The sequence below is a fragment of the Mizuhopecten yessoensis genome, unplaced genomic scaffold (assembly GCF_002113885.1).
Source record: "Mizuhopecten yessoensis strain PY_sf001 unplaced genomic scaffold, ASM211388v2 scaffold4599, whole genome shotgun sequence".
Lineage (NCBI taxonomy): Eukaryota > Metazoa > Mollusca > Bivalvia > Pectinida > Pectinidae > Mizuhopecten > Mizuhopecten yessoensis.
The window spans coordinates 949,509-966,421 of NW_018405627.1; the positions used below are offsets into that span (position 1 = coordinate 949,509).

Genomic DNA, 16,913 nt, shown 5'->3' on the forward strand with positions numbered 1-16,913 from the left:
GAACTAGAACTGACACCAGAAAGCCAGATTCATTCACCCAAGAATATGGCCATGGCAAACTGTTTTAAAGGGTTGAACTGAGTATTTCTTGTTCTTGCACCTCGTCATCACAAGGTGAACTTGCATACAAAATTTGGTTACTCCAGGTGAAATAGTTTACAATGCCGAAGATATGCCCGAGACAATTTTTTGTCTAAGGTTGAGGTTAAAAGTCAAATCATAGGACACAGTGACTCTGAGATTGAGGTAAAAGGTCAAATCATAGGTCACAGTGACAAGATTACAGCGGGGCGGAACAAAATACGCCCGTCGAATGCCATATAGTGTTATATACTTTCTTACATTGAAATAAGAGCTGCATCATTCTAAGTGTGGTTAGCTGATATGCTATAAAAAATGTAGGAGAAAATCTTCGGACAAAAAATCAAATACTGAAATAAACAAAGGGCAATAATTTTTGAAAAAATTGTCGAATCAAAATCTTTTAAGGGAGACACAACTTCATATCATGATTATAATGTATACCAAGTTTCAAAGAGATCGGTCGAAAAATGTAGGAGGAGATCTCCGGACAAAATTCAAATATTGAAATGAACAAAAGGCAATAACTTTTGGAAAAATTGTCGAATCAAAGTTCTTTTAAGGGAGACACAACTTCATATCATGATTATAATGTATACCAAGTTTCAAATAGATCGGTCGAAAAATGTAGGAGGCGAGACAAACAAAGTTTACGCCGGCCGGCCGGCCGGACAACGCCATACCATCATAATACTACCGTCAAATGTGACGGTCGTATAAAAATGAACAGATCAAAGTTTTAATCGCAAGTGCACAACTTCAGATCGTGTTGATTACATCAGTGAACTTTAAAGAAATTTTGCAGAAAATAGTAGGAGGAATTATGTGGACAAAATTGTGTCATCAGACAGGCGGACAGATAACGTATTCCTGTACGCCTTAGTAACCTCTGTGTAGGGGGTTTCATACATTTTTGAATTCAGTACTTCAAAGATATTCACTGTAGATGTGTTGACAAAATAATCTGGACAGAAGTAATTGAAAAGGCGCATAACTCTGAGAAACTTTTGAAATTTACTTGACATAATATTCTGGATGAGAAGTTATATAAAAGTGGCAAATCTCTTAGAAAGTTTGTCCAAATTAAACGACAGAAGAAAGAGCACCACGTCATTTAATAAAGAGTAGTTTGCTGAGTCAGAAAAATCACTTCAGTACTTTTTGAAATACACTTGACTCAATATTACATACAGGCGGCCAGACTGCCATCCTCGATACTCCAGGGGCTACGCTCACTTTTGCTCTCTACACACATGGAATAAGTCATAGCAAAATGGAAGCCTCAGTGCGCGCCACCTTACGGCTAATTAACATTGGAGACAACTCGGTTTAAGGAATGGAGAATAAAGTATTGCCAACAAGGGAATATTGTAGACAACTGATCCAGAGAGTATGGAGAATAAAGTATTGCCAACAAGGGAATATTGAAGACAACTAAAGGTCAAGTATAAAGATATAAATATCACTGATAGCTTAATATTGAAGACACCTGAGGGTCAAGTACAAGAAATGGAGAATACAAAAATCGCTGACAACTGAACACTGAAGACAACTGAGGTAAAGTATAAAGATATACATATCACTGATAGCTTAATATTGAAGACACCTGAGGGTCAAGTACAAGAAATGGAGAATAAAATATCACTGACAACTGAACACTGAAGACAACTGAGGTAAAGTATGGCTGACAACTGAACATTGTAGAAACTGAGTGTAAAATTAAGAGAATATTACAGTTAATCATACACATGTACTAATGTAAGAGTGATCTGTGTAGTTTTTGCATGTGTGATATTGTTAGCTATGCACAGGCCATATCCTGGATCATCCCATATCTTCCAAGTATGCACCAAATCTGCCTAGCATGCGATATATCCACTTGACATTGCCAAATCAATTGAACTTCTGGTTGAACACTTTTTCAGAAAAATCACACCTCAAACTGGTAGAGTACACACTGTTTATACATATGAATTTGCTATTTTGCCCAGTGTGTTTTATTTAAGGTAGAATGAGATCAAGTATTAAGCACATGAAGTATAAGTTTCCTGTGAGTTTTATGTGTTATTGCAAAACTGTTGATGTTACAGAGTAATATAGGATTAAAAGGTTACTGTATGACCATTTACATATCCTACTCCTTATCAGCCCTTGACCAATAGCAGCCCTCAAACCTGCGGCCCCTCAGGCTGATATGGGAGTGTCCGGGCTAATACGGAGTAGGATATGGAGAGGGTCATCTGATAACCTCTAAATATTCCAGGCAATATTTGTGTTTTTCTAAGTCTACATATCAGTTCTCCAAACTTACACTCCGAACGCTTCGTCTGTTCTCACTACACTAGTCAGTGATGGCTGATCAGGATGTGCACACCCTGTAAACCCAGATCTCAATTTTGCATAGAATTCCTGTATGTTCGCATCAGACGAACAAAATTGAGCCTGAAAATCAGAGAGATCAGAGTGTGCCTTGATGTCAGTAACATCTCTTTTCATAAACAATCGGAAATTCATGTACAGCCATATCATGACCACAGCAGAGGCACTATCCTTTCTTTTGAAGAGATGTAAAGGTAGAGTCTTTTTTAAAAGAACATCGTTTTTACAGTCGTATAAATACACAGAAATTTGACGAGGGGCACAACCAAAGGCTGGTATTGGCAGATCGGCAAGGCTATCATTTGTATTAACCTGCGCAAAGGCATTTGTGATGGTTTCAGCAATCAGCCGACTGGTAACAGATTTTTGTTTATCATGCACACACAATGTATTAGTGTCTTTCTTCATTTCTTCTGACCCCTCATCCTGGTCCTCTGTTGTATCTTCATCCATGCTGGGCTCCTCCATATCCGAAATAGTCACAGGGAGGTTTTCTTTCACAATCATATCTACAAAGCCATGCCAAGTAGAATAAACTCCTGTAGAAGAATATAAATAAAGTATTATCAAGGATCCATCCTGTTCCACTGTACTTTGGTTTATCATACAGTTACCTCTTTTCAATGGCAATCTTGTATGTTAATGTAATCTCATAATGTCATATGTTATTTCATAAGAAATGCATAATGATATCCAAAATGCTGAAAATTTATAATTCTTTCATATAAGAAGTGCTGTTAATGAGGTTTGAATTCTCATTAGGGCCAGGGATATTTTAACAAGGGGACCAAATATTTAAAATTATTCAAGAAACATCACTCCATTGTTTTTTTGGAGATAATTATAGAGTTTTAAAACAAAACTTAACTGTCAAAATCAAAGATGGCCACCTTTCAGCCATTTTATTTTTCCAATCAGTCTCAAAATTAAACATGCACTTGTAACCTACATATAAAGGGGAACCTACATATCAAATTTGAGAAAGATATTTTCAATACAATCTGTGAAATACACATTAAAAGTCTTAACTGTCAAAAAATATAAGATGGCCACCTGTGTTGGCCATTTTGTTTTTACACCCAGTACCCAAAGTTAATATGCACAACTAGGGACCAAGGGGAACTTACATATCAAGTTTGTGAAATATGTCTCTAGTATTTTCTAAGACATACTGATAACGAGAAATTGTTTAAGGACAGATGACGGATGGACTGATGGGCAGACCACGTACATGTACTACTGACTAAGGGCAATTTAAATACAAAAGATCTGTATAAAACTTCAGTTTGATCGACCAAAGACAAATCAAGTTATCAAATGGCAAACTTCATGTGGAGGATGAAACCAGCTGAAGACAATAGCAACAGAGTGACTCCTATATGTCGCATTGCAACGCAGGCGATACAGAGATAAAATTTCTGCACATTTTTTTAAAAATGGCAAAACTTGATTTTTTAACCAATTTTATGCAGAAATGTAACCTCGTCCTACACCTATATTTTCTTCTTTTTTTTCACATGGAGGCACACCCCCGACTCGGGATTACACTTATAAGAGGAGGGCATAGAATCTATGCCCCCTCACAACTGCAATTTTACTTGACATGTTACCAAAAAGCCAAAAGTCTGACGGCTGCAGTGATGCCCTCCGTATACACACAGGGACCAGGGCAGTCAGACAGATAGGCCCCTATTGTACACACAGGGGGCTGGGGTAGTCACACAGATAGGCCTCTATATTGTACATACAGGGGGCCGGGGCAGTCAGACAGATAGGCCCCTAGTGTACACACAGGCGGGCGGGGCAGTCAGACAAATAGGCCTCTATTGTACACACAGGGGGCTGGGGTAGTCACACAGATAGGCCTCTAGTGTACACACAGGGGGCCGTGGCAGTCAGACATATAGGCCCCTAGTACCGGGGCAGTCAGACAAATATGCCCCTTGTGTACACACAAGGGGCCGGGGCAGTCAGATAGATTAGGACCTTTTGTACACACAGGGGGCCAGGGCAGTCAGACAGATAGGCCTCTAGTGTACACACAGGGGGCCAGAGCAGTCAGACAGACAGGCAGTCAGACAGACAGGCCCTCAGTAATAGACAGTATACACACAGGGGCCAGTCAAACAAACAGATGAAGCAAAATTAGTACTCTGTTTTCTCTAAAAAGCGGATGATGAAAAAACTCCTACCAATTCCTGTATTTCCACTTTTTATCTCTTTCCCACATCCGCAGCTACATGTACAGTGTTCTTGTCTTGCAATGTGGTTATCTACAATGCAGTTTCCGTCGCTGAGTGGTCCAAACAGATGTGTGTTTAAAACCATAGTGGCACTGGCAGCGGATTCCTTGACATCATTGCTGCCGAATAGCACCTTCTCAAGACATTTTTGGTGATAGGCAAAATCTAAAAAGAAAAGAAACAAGAGGCCCATGGGCCTTAACGGTCACCTGAGTCTACAGTATTTTTTTTTTTTTGTTGAAATATGTACCAATTTGAGTAAAAAATAGTATAATGTTAACTTAACTTTGTCAGGACCATGAGCTGATCATTCCTAGACCAATTTTAAGTGAGATCGGCCTATTAGAATTAAGTAGCAAAATAGCGGCCATGGCAGCCAAATTGTATTTCTGATTGACCCGAAAAATAACAACACTTTGTCAGGACCATGAGGCGATCATTCCTACCAACTTTCAGTTCAATCGGCCCAGCAGAACTTGACTTTAAGTTTGAAATGTAAAATGTTAACGGACGACGGACGACGGACGACGACGGACGAAAACGGATAGCAATAGGTCACTTGAGCTAAAGCTCAGGTGACCTAAAAATCATAATATCAATCAAAGTGCCAAATAACTGAGGAGTCTTGCTATATAAAGATATTGTAGCTCCATTTAATATGTTTCTATTTTGTGTTACCATCTGGTACATTTTAATACGTTTGGGATAGAGAAGTTCCCCAGTCCAATCCAATAAATAACGATATTGACCAACCTACATTATTTTTAAATTTAACTGCAATGGTTACAAATTGGATAATTTCAAAGCCTTATGTTCAGCTCTGACCCCTTGGTATAGCCCCGCCCCCTTGGTATAGCCCCCTTTATAGTCTGCGTGCCCCAATTTGAACATACTGTAATTATCCCTGTAAGATCATGGTACATTGTGCAAATGAAATACAAAAGTTCTGGTACTCATAATTCTCTTGATGCAACAATATTTTACCCCAAGACACAGGGATTTATCAGCGGTTTTGGGAAATGGACCGCGGGATGAAATTGGGAAAAAATCATCAACAGAGAGTGAGAGATCATTTTTAAGAAAATTAAGATAACCACTATAACAGATTCATGTAAAATATGTCCAAAAACCCATTGTTGTTATGACCTCATAAATGTTGAAAAGATAAAGATCATTCCTTATATTTACATTGACGAATCCTTTCAGTGGATCGATATAAAAACGAATAAAACAAATAAACAGGGTTTGTTCCAGCTTATACACGGGTGCAACGCAGTGGCGAGAACAATGTTTTTTCGCGGGGAAATGTGACTCTATCGTGAGATATCTTAGCAACCGTCAACAACAAGAACACAACAAAATGTAGTTCCATATTCAATGTTTATTTGTAGCACAGCACACGTGAATACGTGGATATTTCACAAAGCCCAGTTCAATAATATTTTAAGATGTAAGAATTAAGCATCTAGGTCGGTCGTTCCGAGTGAGTAGTTTTTGTAGTGTATTACTACGCAGTGTCATCAGGTTACTATCAGTTCCCACGTGCTGAGATTCTATGAACACCTGTGTTATGCATTTATGAATGTAATTTTTGTCAATGGGTCTAAGCATACAGAATGTAAATATTACCCAATAGTCTATATAAATTAGAATTAGTAATTTTTCACTGTTTCTGACTTTTTGTCCAATTTCGGCTGTAGGGGGGGTGGAACAGTCAAAACTGTTTTTCTGGTCAAAGTGAACTGTTACTCGGCACGAATTTGATGCGCAGAAATCCCCCCTCGAAAGCCCCGTTCAAGCGTTTCGATGACCGCACCTCAGTGTTGTTTAGGCAGATGAAGCAATGCAATGGCGAGTCATCATTACATGTAGCATTGATACTGATATGTATTTGGTAATAAAACAATTGTTTCAATGTTATTTGGGGGACAGTCCAAACTACCATCCCTCGGTAGGGGGAAGCCCTATGGTACTGTTTGCCAGGGCTTCCCCCTACCTCGGGCTGATAGTTTCCACTGTTCCCCAAATAGCCATGAAACAATTGTATACTGTATAATAGAACTCAGTAAATTATGAGAGATTTATTTTTTTTAAAAATATGTTCATCTTTTTTTTTCGGTTTCCCTTCATACTGTGTGGTATGGATTACTGCATCGGCTTTAGTCCTGGACTAAAAGTAAGTTTTGTGCAAAACAAATCTCTCTCTCCACTTGAGACATCTGGAGCTACAACGTATATAGCTTGACAATGACATTTTTTTTAATGAATGTCATATTGCCACAGTCGAAGCAACTACATTAATGTAATATGTTTTAAACAAGGACATCTTGTACTTTGCATGCTTAACCATGTGTAACAGGAAAGAGAGAAGTGATTCCACTGGGGATCAAATCCGTGATCCAAGACTTCCTATAGTCGGACGCGCTACCTGACTGCATGAGCTTACGGGAAATTCCCTCTAGCGCAATTTAATGCTAGAAGGCTACCGTAATACTATGTACAATTAAAATCTGCCACACTACCTTTTTTTTAAATGTGTTTGCCCTTGCACACCACAACCCAGGTTGTAACTCCCTGTCACCCCAGGGAGGGCCAAGGACGCCATTTCTAACAAGAAAGAGAATAGTGTGATTCCGCTGGGGATCAAACCCGCAATCCCAGAGGCTCTACACCACTGAGCTAAAGGAATATTCCCTCTAGCGCGAAGCTAGAAGTGAACTGTAGTCTATGCACAATTGAATCAGCCACACATGCGTAAAAGATGTGCATTGATTAGGTTGCCTTACAAGCGTCAGATGTAGGGAATTTCCCTTCAGCTCAGCAGTTGCTAGAATCGGGCTGGAGAGCCATTAAGGCTTGCGGGGTCGCAGGTTCAAGTGCAACGTACAGCACTTTCTTTATCACTATTCCACGGCCTACTAAAAATTGGTGACGTTGACCCTCCCTGTTCGAGGAAGGAGAACCCTTGGCGAGGATTCAAAGAACCCGGGCTGGTGATTGAAAAAGGGGGGAATAGTGTAAAAGATGTGCATTGATTGGTTTCCTTACAAGCATCAGCTGCAGGAAATTTCCCTTTAGCTCATGCAGCGGTAGAGCATCGGGTTTGAGAGCCAAAGGTCGCTGGTTCAAGCCCCTGCGAGAGCACTTTCTTTATCTTTATTCCTCGTCCTACTACACAAGCATATACAGTCGAATCTCGTTATCTCGAAGTCGACGGGGTCGTGGGAAAACTTCGAGTTATCCGAGTATTCCAGTTATGCGGGTTCATAGATTTGGTATGATTTGCTGTTGGGACATAGCACTAGCAGTTGTTGGTTTTATTAATAGTTAATGCTTGTAATCAACTGATAAATGGTATACGTAATCAATATAACAAAAACAGCTATGTAATTTTACAATAAACACGCTTACAAAAATAGAGTAAGTTATTTCAGAAAAACGTACTTTCGTTTTTAAACGCGATCAAAACGGTTGGACCATTTTGTGAATTCGTTATTAAATATGGACAGGCCTAGTGATTAAATGTTGTTTTTGTCTGGTATAGATCTTGGCAAAGTCTTTCCAGGTCTGCATTTGTATTTGTAAGTCCGTCAAGTTTTACTTCGGAAGTGTTACATTTCAAACCGAACTATCCCGCTGTCTCTGATCTCGTAGTTTACAATGCGGAAATGAAAGTGCGCAAGTCTTAAACAAATCACTGTAATGGAGCGTACGCATAGTTGATTCTGTAAATGAAAACACACAAACAAATTATATCGTACATGTGACACATTGATTCATTAAAGCCAAATATGACACCTGACACCTCCTCAACTCGATGTAATCAACAGCAATTATCGTTTTGTTCTTAAATCTCTCGATCGACTTTCAAAGCCATACTGGCTCCTGTAAAAACATGAACCCGTAAAGCTGACCTAGGTTGTGATTTTAACTGTGGAACTCTTTTATGCATGACCACGCTTTGTGACCAATTTTCCGGTTTGCACTGTCGTCTGTTTAGGTGTACAAATCATTAAACAGACTCTCAGTAAGTACAGATTACTGTTGATCAACATTGATGCAGTTTGTTTTTTATTATGAATAACATGGTTTTGACAGTCCGTAAACTTTACAGTCCTAAGCTTTATCGTAAATTCTTTTTTACTGATTTCATGCTAGTCTACTTACGAAAGATGTTTATAAACACGGAATGGCGAAATGTCGTACTTTTGCGCTTTCTTTGTATCAAAGAATTAACAAGTGACAAAATGAAATTTGAATATTATGTTGGATTAACGCTATTGAAACCAATATTTTACTTCGAGGTATCCGAGTTTTTCGACTTTTCAGGGTTCGAATTATCAGAGTTTTATTTACTAAGATAAAGAAAAGATTTGGTCGGGACCGGAGAAATACTGCGAGATAAACGGGGTCTTCGAGTTAAAAGAGTTCGAGATAACGAGGTTACCCTTACCTACAAATTACGCATTGAATGCGTAATTCCACAGTATTTCCGCATATTCTCCGCATTCTGAATTCCACACTTTTTCCGCAAGTGCAGAGTATTCGAAATTCCACAAATACGTAAAAAATGCGTAAAAAATGGAAAACTGAAATTTACGCACTTGCGTAGAAAATGCGTAAAAAAAATCCACAAATTTTCCACATTGTAAATTCCACACTTTTTCCGCAAATGCAGAGTATTCGGAATTCCACAAATACGTAAAAAATGCGTAAAAAATGGAAAACTGAAATTTACGCACTTGCGTAGAAAATGCGTAAAAAAAATCCACAAATTTTCCACATTGTAAATTCCACACTTTTTCCGCAAATGCAGAGTATTCGGAATTCCACAAATACGTAAAAAATGCGTAAAAAATGGAAAACTGAAATTTACGCACTTGCGTAGAAAATGCGTAAAAAAAATCCACAAATTTTCCACATTGTAAATTCCACACTTTTTCCGCAAATGCAGAGTATTCGGAATTCCACAAATACGTAAAAAATGCGTAAAAAATGGAAAACTGAAATTTACGCACTTGCGTAGAAAATGCGTAAAAAAAAACCACAAATTTTCCACATTGTAAATTCCACACTTTTTCCGCAAATGCAGAGTATTCGGAATTCCACAAATACGTAAAAAATGCGTAAAAAATGGAAAACTGAAATTTACGCACTTGCGTAGAAAATGCGTAAAAAATGAAATACTGAAATTTACGCACTTGCGTAGAAAATGTGTAAAAAAATCCACAAATTTTCCACATTGTAAATTACACACTTTTTCCACAAATATGTAAAAAAATGTGTAAAAATTGAAAACCTTTTGTAGCGTAAAAAAAAATCCACATATTTTTCGATTTGTGGCCCAGTGAAATGGAAGAAAAAAAAATTCCTTGACATCTCGCCTCTGTTGCCTGTTTTTTGGAGTCTGAGATTTTCAAGATTAGTCACCAGGTAGGGTCAACAGAAGTAAAAAAAAAAACATTTGTAGGACTGCAGGACATTATGAGTGCATATTCTTTATATCCTTCTTTAATATTAATATTTGGCCAGGGTATTTTGCTCTTCTAATAGCAGATGGTAAGCTATTGCACAACATGGTCAAAACCCTCCCAAAGCACTGCTTTCTTTAGGTCACAGTACAAGAGTTTGGGAACACAACAATGCTTTTGTCTTAGACTGGAGTGATCGTGACAGCTGATACAGGGTTAAACAAGCTCCTGTAGGTACTTAGGAGCTGTTCCACGAACAGTGCCTTGTATGTGTACACCAATTTTTTGTACTATATTTCAAGGGAGGGATCCAATGCTGTTTCTTGTTTAGGTTAGGTTGGTTCCGTTTATCCCTTGCCTGGATACCACCAGGTATGCAGGGCGATTGAAGAATAGGAAAAAAAGAATTATATAAGTCAATTGCAACAAGTTCAGGATAAGTTGGGTTTTATGTATTTGGAAACATCTACCGGTTTCTCCAGAACAGTGAATTTTGACAAAATTTGTTCCCTTATTAGTACTAAAAATCAGGGGGAAACTTTGTATTTTTATCTGTGACATCATACAACCATTAATCATTTTACAGTTGGTGAATACATTGCTAGGTAACCAATGTATTCAACCACAGCAAAATGTTTAATTTTTAAACATGTAACATAAAGATAACCATGATGGACGAAGGGAAGGTGATACAATTTATATTGGAGTGACCGTTTACGGATAATCATGTGATATCTAATGTATGATCATCATGACATCACAGATAACAATGCATGCTCTCGGACAGCACTCAAGTAGTGGCTTAAAGTATAATTCGCTTGGTGATGGGTTCTAGATCTATGGACAGAAGGCTCATAAGCTCACGTGTAGAGCGCAGAAATGTTGGAATAAACTTTGGAGTATGTTCACTATGTTGGTAGCGAGGCCGCCACATCATGATTGGTAGACGCATCACAATAAGAGTATTCTTGTAATTAAAAATTTAAGTAGGGACAGTTAGGATTTATGTAAGGTAGTCAAAATCCACTTTGGCCACCATGTGTCTTGTTGTTTATGTTTTCTATTTCGTGTAATGAATATTTTGATATTTTTGTGTCTAATTTTCATTGTCACCAGTTGTCTATGTATACTTTATAATTTCAAATTTGTTACCACTGCAATCAGAAAGCGAAAGCCGCAATTTATGTTACCCTTCAGCTTGTAAACATGTAATTTGTGTTGGGTGACAATAGTGATGGTGCAACACACTGGTCACCTGGTGAAATTAATTACAATAGCCCCTAGACTTCACTCACTCTGCTTCAATTAAAAAAAAAATGAAATCTGACAACTTTGAAAAGCCTAAATTCAATACGACCAATAGTTGACACTACAACAATAAATTTATTTGAAGTCCTTGGTACTTTTTTTGGAAGATTTGTGGGGAGGGGGGCTTGGTAATATGATGATCAAGTGAAAATGAGCAGTGTTATTTTTTTTCTTCAAATAATCTGACAATGTTACTGGAAGTTGGAACTTATTGTAATTCACAGGCATTTATTATTATTATTATATTTTTTTTAATAAAAATAGTCCCTACACAAAAGATCACACCCTACTCTTACAAAAAATACATTGGTTCTTTTTTCAAGAGTAAGGGTGTGATTTTTTTTGTCAGGACTATTTTTATTGACAGAAACATTTGATTTAATGCCTGTGTTGTAATTCCACAAATTAAAATTTAAAGAGCAGGCAATAAGTTACAGGTTCAATATATTAAAATACAGAAAATAAAATCACAAACACATTTTTTATCTGATGGCTTGTTATTTGACTTTATTTGTAATGCAATATTTATGCTTGATCCATGAATAATAAATTGTAATTAAAGTATTTAAAATGAATCATTATATATATATGAACTCTGAATTTAAACCCAGGCAGTGCAATTGTACATTTGGGATTTTTTTTATCAAGCAGACTGTCAATTTGCTAATCTGAACTTTTCATATATACAAATGTTTCATATACAATACAAAATTTGGTAAATCAGTTTGTAGGAATAGTTACGTGAATTTATTTTATGAATTTGTAAAACGAATTGAACGTAGCAATTACGATCTGACGACCAACAACGAAAGCTGTGATCGAAAAATGCCCCTGTCTCCGTAAATTTGACTCTCATTGGGCTTTTATTTATCTGACATTGCTCTTACCATCACTAGGAAGGAGATAACGAATCCTCCGTTTGATGTAATGACCGGCAGACCTTCATCCACAGGGGTTCATTACAATTTAATACAAATGTCCAGAATACACATATGCTACACTGATATGGATCACAGCACACATAAACATACATATCAGTATAGCATATGTGTATTTCAAACATTTGCGATATGATGTGCAGATAACCGATCATGAGGTGACTTGAAGTTCGTGAACGCTGTCGGCTGTCAACACACAAATCCGATTTGTAAAAGAGCGCGAAAAGTTTGGTTGTCGTCAGGGTCAATAAGGCGTTTTGAAGGAAAGCCCTTTGATATGGTTAGAAACGTTTTAATGACCAAGATCCATAATATTTACTTCCGGTTGTAATCGGTGTTTTGAGAAGAGTTTGTGTGGGTTTTCAAGATACATTTGAGAAGACAATCGACACTCACCGGGATAAAAAGCCAGCGTACAGTGTATACAATTTTTAACAGCTGTACAATTCTTACCAAACGTTCCACGCCCTTCTTTCTGATAAGGTTTATATGATTGAAGAATCATGCCAGGACAAACCGCAAGGACTCACAATTAAAATTATATCATCATGATCATGATTGCACCATGGATGACAGTCTGGTAAGCGTTTTTGACTGACACAGCCCTTAAAAGAAAAAGGGTCAATCAGACATGATAATTTCAATTTCTCCTGGAACTCGACAAGGTTAACTAGATCGCGTTGGGTTACAAAACGAGCGAACGTCTTTATATTTTTAAACAAGAATTGTTTCCGTTCAGGAACAGAGGAACAATTTCCACATTGATTTTCGAATGACAATCTTTCTATATGTTACACTCCACAGATACCAAAATGGCTTGAATGCAAAATGTTTTCATTGATTTAATTAGGGGTGTGCAATAATATTGCAGCACTGATATATTAAAATATTTATCTAGCAGTACATATATCGCAATATCATTTTTAGATGGTAATAAGATTGTAACATCATTTTTAAATGTTTCAATTAATTGTTTGGGGGTTTTAGCAAAGTGATGTTATTGAATATTTTTATGTTAATTCCATAATTTGTCCTTTACATGCATCTCAAACTACATGTATCTCAAACCAGATGAACTACATATTTTTCAGAGAGAATGCAGTTATCCCAACAAAGTGGATGAAAGAACTTCTTGTATTCATGCATATGGACTTCAGTAAAGGCTGTAAAGATGTTTCAAGTTTTCCAAATGTAATCAAAAAGGATTGAGCATCTAATGCTGACTAATTAGGCCAGTATTGGTCTCGTACAACTGAAACATCACTTTTAGGTTGATATTATACTGTCACTTTCATGTCTATTGTTGTAATGTAATTATTAGGCTACTCTCTGAAAACAGAGTGACATGCAGATTTATCCCCAGGGTATAGGTTGTACTTAGTTACAATGCAGTTTAAATTTTAAAAAACATAGACCTTCTGACACCAGAATTAACATGATGTTGTGGTGTTTATTATGTAGTGTTTCCTTATTTTAGGAGGGATGGTGGAAGTCTAACCAATCTCACTGAACAAATGCTACATATACCATGATGTGTACAGTGTCAGATATTCTAGACTATTATAATTATACTGACCAAATTGGGCCTTTTAGGACTTTCACAACTAAATCATTTACTATATGTTATTACCAAACATTTTAGCTAATAACTTTAATATTTGAAGTTCAAAACAAGTGACAATTAACCTGAATTAGCCGGAACTTATTTTAGATTGGAACTACAAACATATGAAACACTTGCTGATTGAGTAATTTAGTTGTGCGAGTCCTTTTAAAAAGTCAATCAATGTCTTATACATTCATAAAAACATACCTTGCAAAGGCTACAAAATGACTTTTTGGTAGGTTTAGTGGCATATTGGAGTGTCACAGCGTCGGGAAGTTGACAACTGGATGTTTACAAGCAAACCCCGTGACCCAAAACAGAAACGCCCCCAGACATTTTGCCCTGTGCAAATCTGCATACAGACAGACATGGAAATATATCAAAAGTATATATTTTTCAAAAGTTAAATACCTGAACATTTCATTTATCTAAAAATCTGTCATCAGTTCCTTATTAAACTCCTTCAGTGGCCGAATGATTAGCCGGATTAACTACATAAACTTATAAACAAATTGACTGTATTTAACTAATTTATAAGATTAAACTGAAATTTAAGCTAAATCAAAGCTACAGTAACTTCCTCCTTCTGATTTTCAGAGCCTTTCACTGTAACGCCTTATAAATATTGAAGGGCAGAGAAGACTTTTTCAAATTCAAAGTTGACACAGTGCATGTTTGTGTACATGATGTGATGTGCATGGTCTATAGTGTAGTCATGTACTGTCTTATAGAAACGAACTTTAAATTTCTTACCTTTCAGATACGCCTCCAATAATCTGAATGCTGCAGCTTCGCACTCATGTTCACGTTTTATCCTTTTGGGGCAATTATCTTGGTCACTATCCTGTCTTCTCTTAATGTTTATAAGTTTATGTAGTTTCTCGACATCCCAAACATGCTTGAACTTAAACAGATTAGTTCGCTGACTCGGATAATCGTATAATGCGCTCAGATTTTCTTGGGTTATTACGACAGCTGCAGAGAATGGGTCACCTCCGATTGGATTGCAAAATACTATCCGTAATGTCATAGTTTCGATAGATTCGGCATTTTTTTCTAAAAGTTCTTGTAGTGCTTGCTCAGCGTCAATCTCCCCATCATTTGACGCCATATTGCTTCACTGAAACGAAACCGAAACGAATCCGCGATCGGCAAAGCTAAATCTAGGAACGAAATGGAAACGAAACGGAAAACGACCACAGTTATTTAATATCACTTTCAATCATGTCTCGGTAGGTCAAAAATGCAAGTTGTTAAAAGCTATAACATATATAAATGAGACAAATAAAAGGATTTTAAAAATATAATGAACCAATCCGTACATTTAACGAACCATCATTAGCTGCTTCAAGTTTAGCTGTGATTCCCTCCCTTTGCCCATTCCTTCAAAGAGAAGGAGAGAAAAAACTGTGACAATAGAAGTTTTTAATCCAGAAGTCGCCGGTTCAAGCCTAGTGCAGTGCGTCTTTCTTACGTTAACCAATTAAAAAATGCATTTAAGTTAAAATATGACTTTTTCTCTCACTTTAATTTATGTCTCGGGACAAACATATCGAATTTGCAGTTTTCAAAATTGCATTTGAAAAAATTGAATATTCTGGTAATTTCAATTCATTTCTTAATTCCCGTTTCACATTTTAAAATGAAGGAGGGAAACCAAATAGATAGATCTTACTGTATCACAACACCACATCATTTTTATGGACAATTTTAAAATCCTAATTCAACGTAATTCATATATTTTACCTATTATATAACGCCATCATATGAAACATATTTTTTCCATGTAAACAATCGTGTGTATGGGTCAAAGCAGAGACATCCCTGGTCAGGGTGACGTGTTAATTTGTTTTATCACGAAGATATATTTCTCCCTCAATCATTATAGGTTTCCTCACTCCCGATTCATTAGATAAACCTGCTCGGAGTTGGTAATTATTTTTCGTTACCCACTAGAGGTAACACCATGAACGTGATTTCATTGGTCAATTTTTACTTATGACGTCACGTACATGTAACAATGCTTTGCGTCGTCATTTGACATTGTGACGTCATGATTCACGGCAATTGTTCCCCCCATCGGAAGCCTACATAGTGTATTTTCAAAAAGAATCATATGGCTTGCCAGACAAAATAAGAACGTTATGGGTAAAACAAGATCCCAAACCCGTGATGGTAGGTTATTTATCATGTTTAGCAAACTCTCGTTAGTTAATTTTAATATTGTAAAAGACACTCGGTAAACCTCGTGTCTTTATACAATTTGAAAATTAACTTACTGGAGTAAGATAAACATGATAACCAACCATCACTCGTTGAGGAACTTCTATATATCAGGTAAAATTAGTATAACACTAACGTGGTGCACAACAATTTATTGATATTTCTTAAAGTTATATCATAAATATTTTGAAAAGATTACCTCTTGTTAATCTTCTTTTTAGTCCTTTTTTCTTTCCCCATCCTCTCTTTTTTGGTATAATGACGGTTCTCAGTGCGTGTGCATTTTGACTATTTTTTACATTACATTGCTGTTTTTATGTGCTACTTGTAAATGTAAATGTCATATAATGTTTTTCCATGTTGTGGTATTCCGTCTTTGCGTATTGCAGAGTTATCTTCTCTTGTGAGCTGGTATTGATTGTTACGTCATTGGTTTGTGTGAGAAAATTACGTCGTTTTCTCAAAAATTGATGACGTTACTCTCACAAACAAGTGACGTAACAATCAATACCTGCTCCCAAGAGAAGATTACTCTGCAATACGCAAAGACGGAATTGTAATGTTGGCCAAATGTGGACCCTCAATCAATGTTCTGGTTGGTAAATAGAAGTGGATGTACAATCAATGTGATTCGACCATTTTGTCGATATAACCACGGGCTTAA

General features: G+C 36.9%; 1 protein-coding gene across 1 annotated transcript; it reads right to left on the minus strand.

The window, feature by feature from the left end:
- Positions 1 to 761: 761 nt before the first annotated feature.
- LOC110449377 lies at positions 762 to 15,185 on the minus strand. The gene is made up of 3 exons (XM_021496223.1): positions 14,780 to 15,185; positions 4,653 to 4,868; positions 762 to 2,999 (listed from the first exon to the last, which is right to left on the minus strand). The coding sequence occupies exons 1-3, from the start codon at positions 15,135 to 15,137 to the stop codon at positions 2,389 to 2,391; spliced, it is 1,185 nt and encodes a 394-aa protein (XP_021351898.1). The 5' UTR covers positions 15,138 to 15,185; the 3' UTR covers positions 762 to 2,388.
- Positions 15,186 to 16,913: the final 1,728 nt, after the last annotated feature.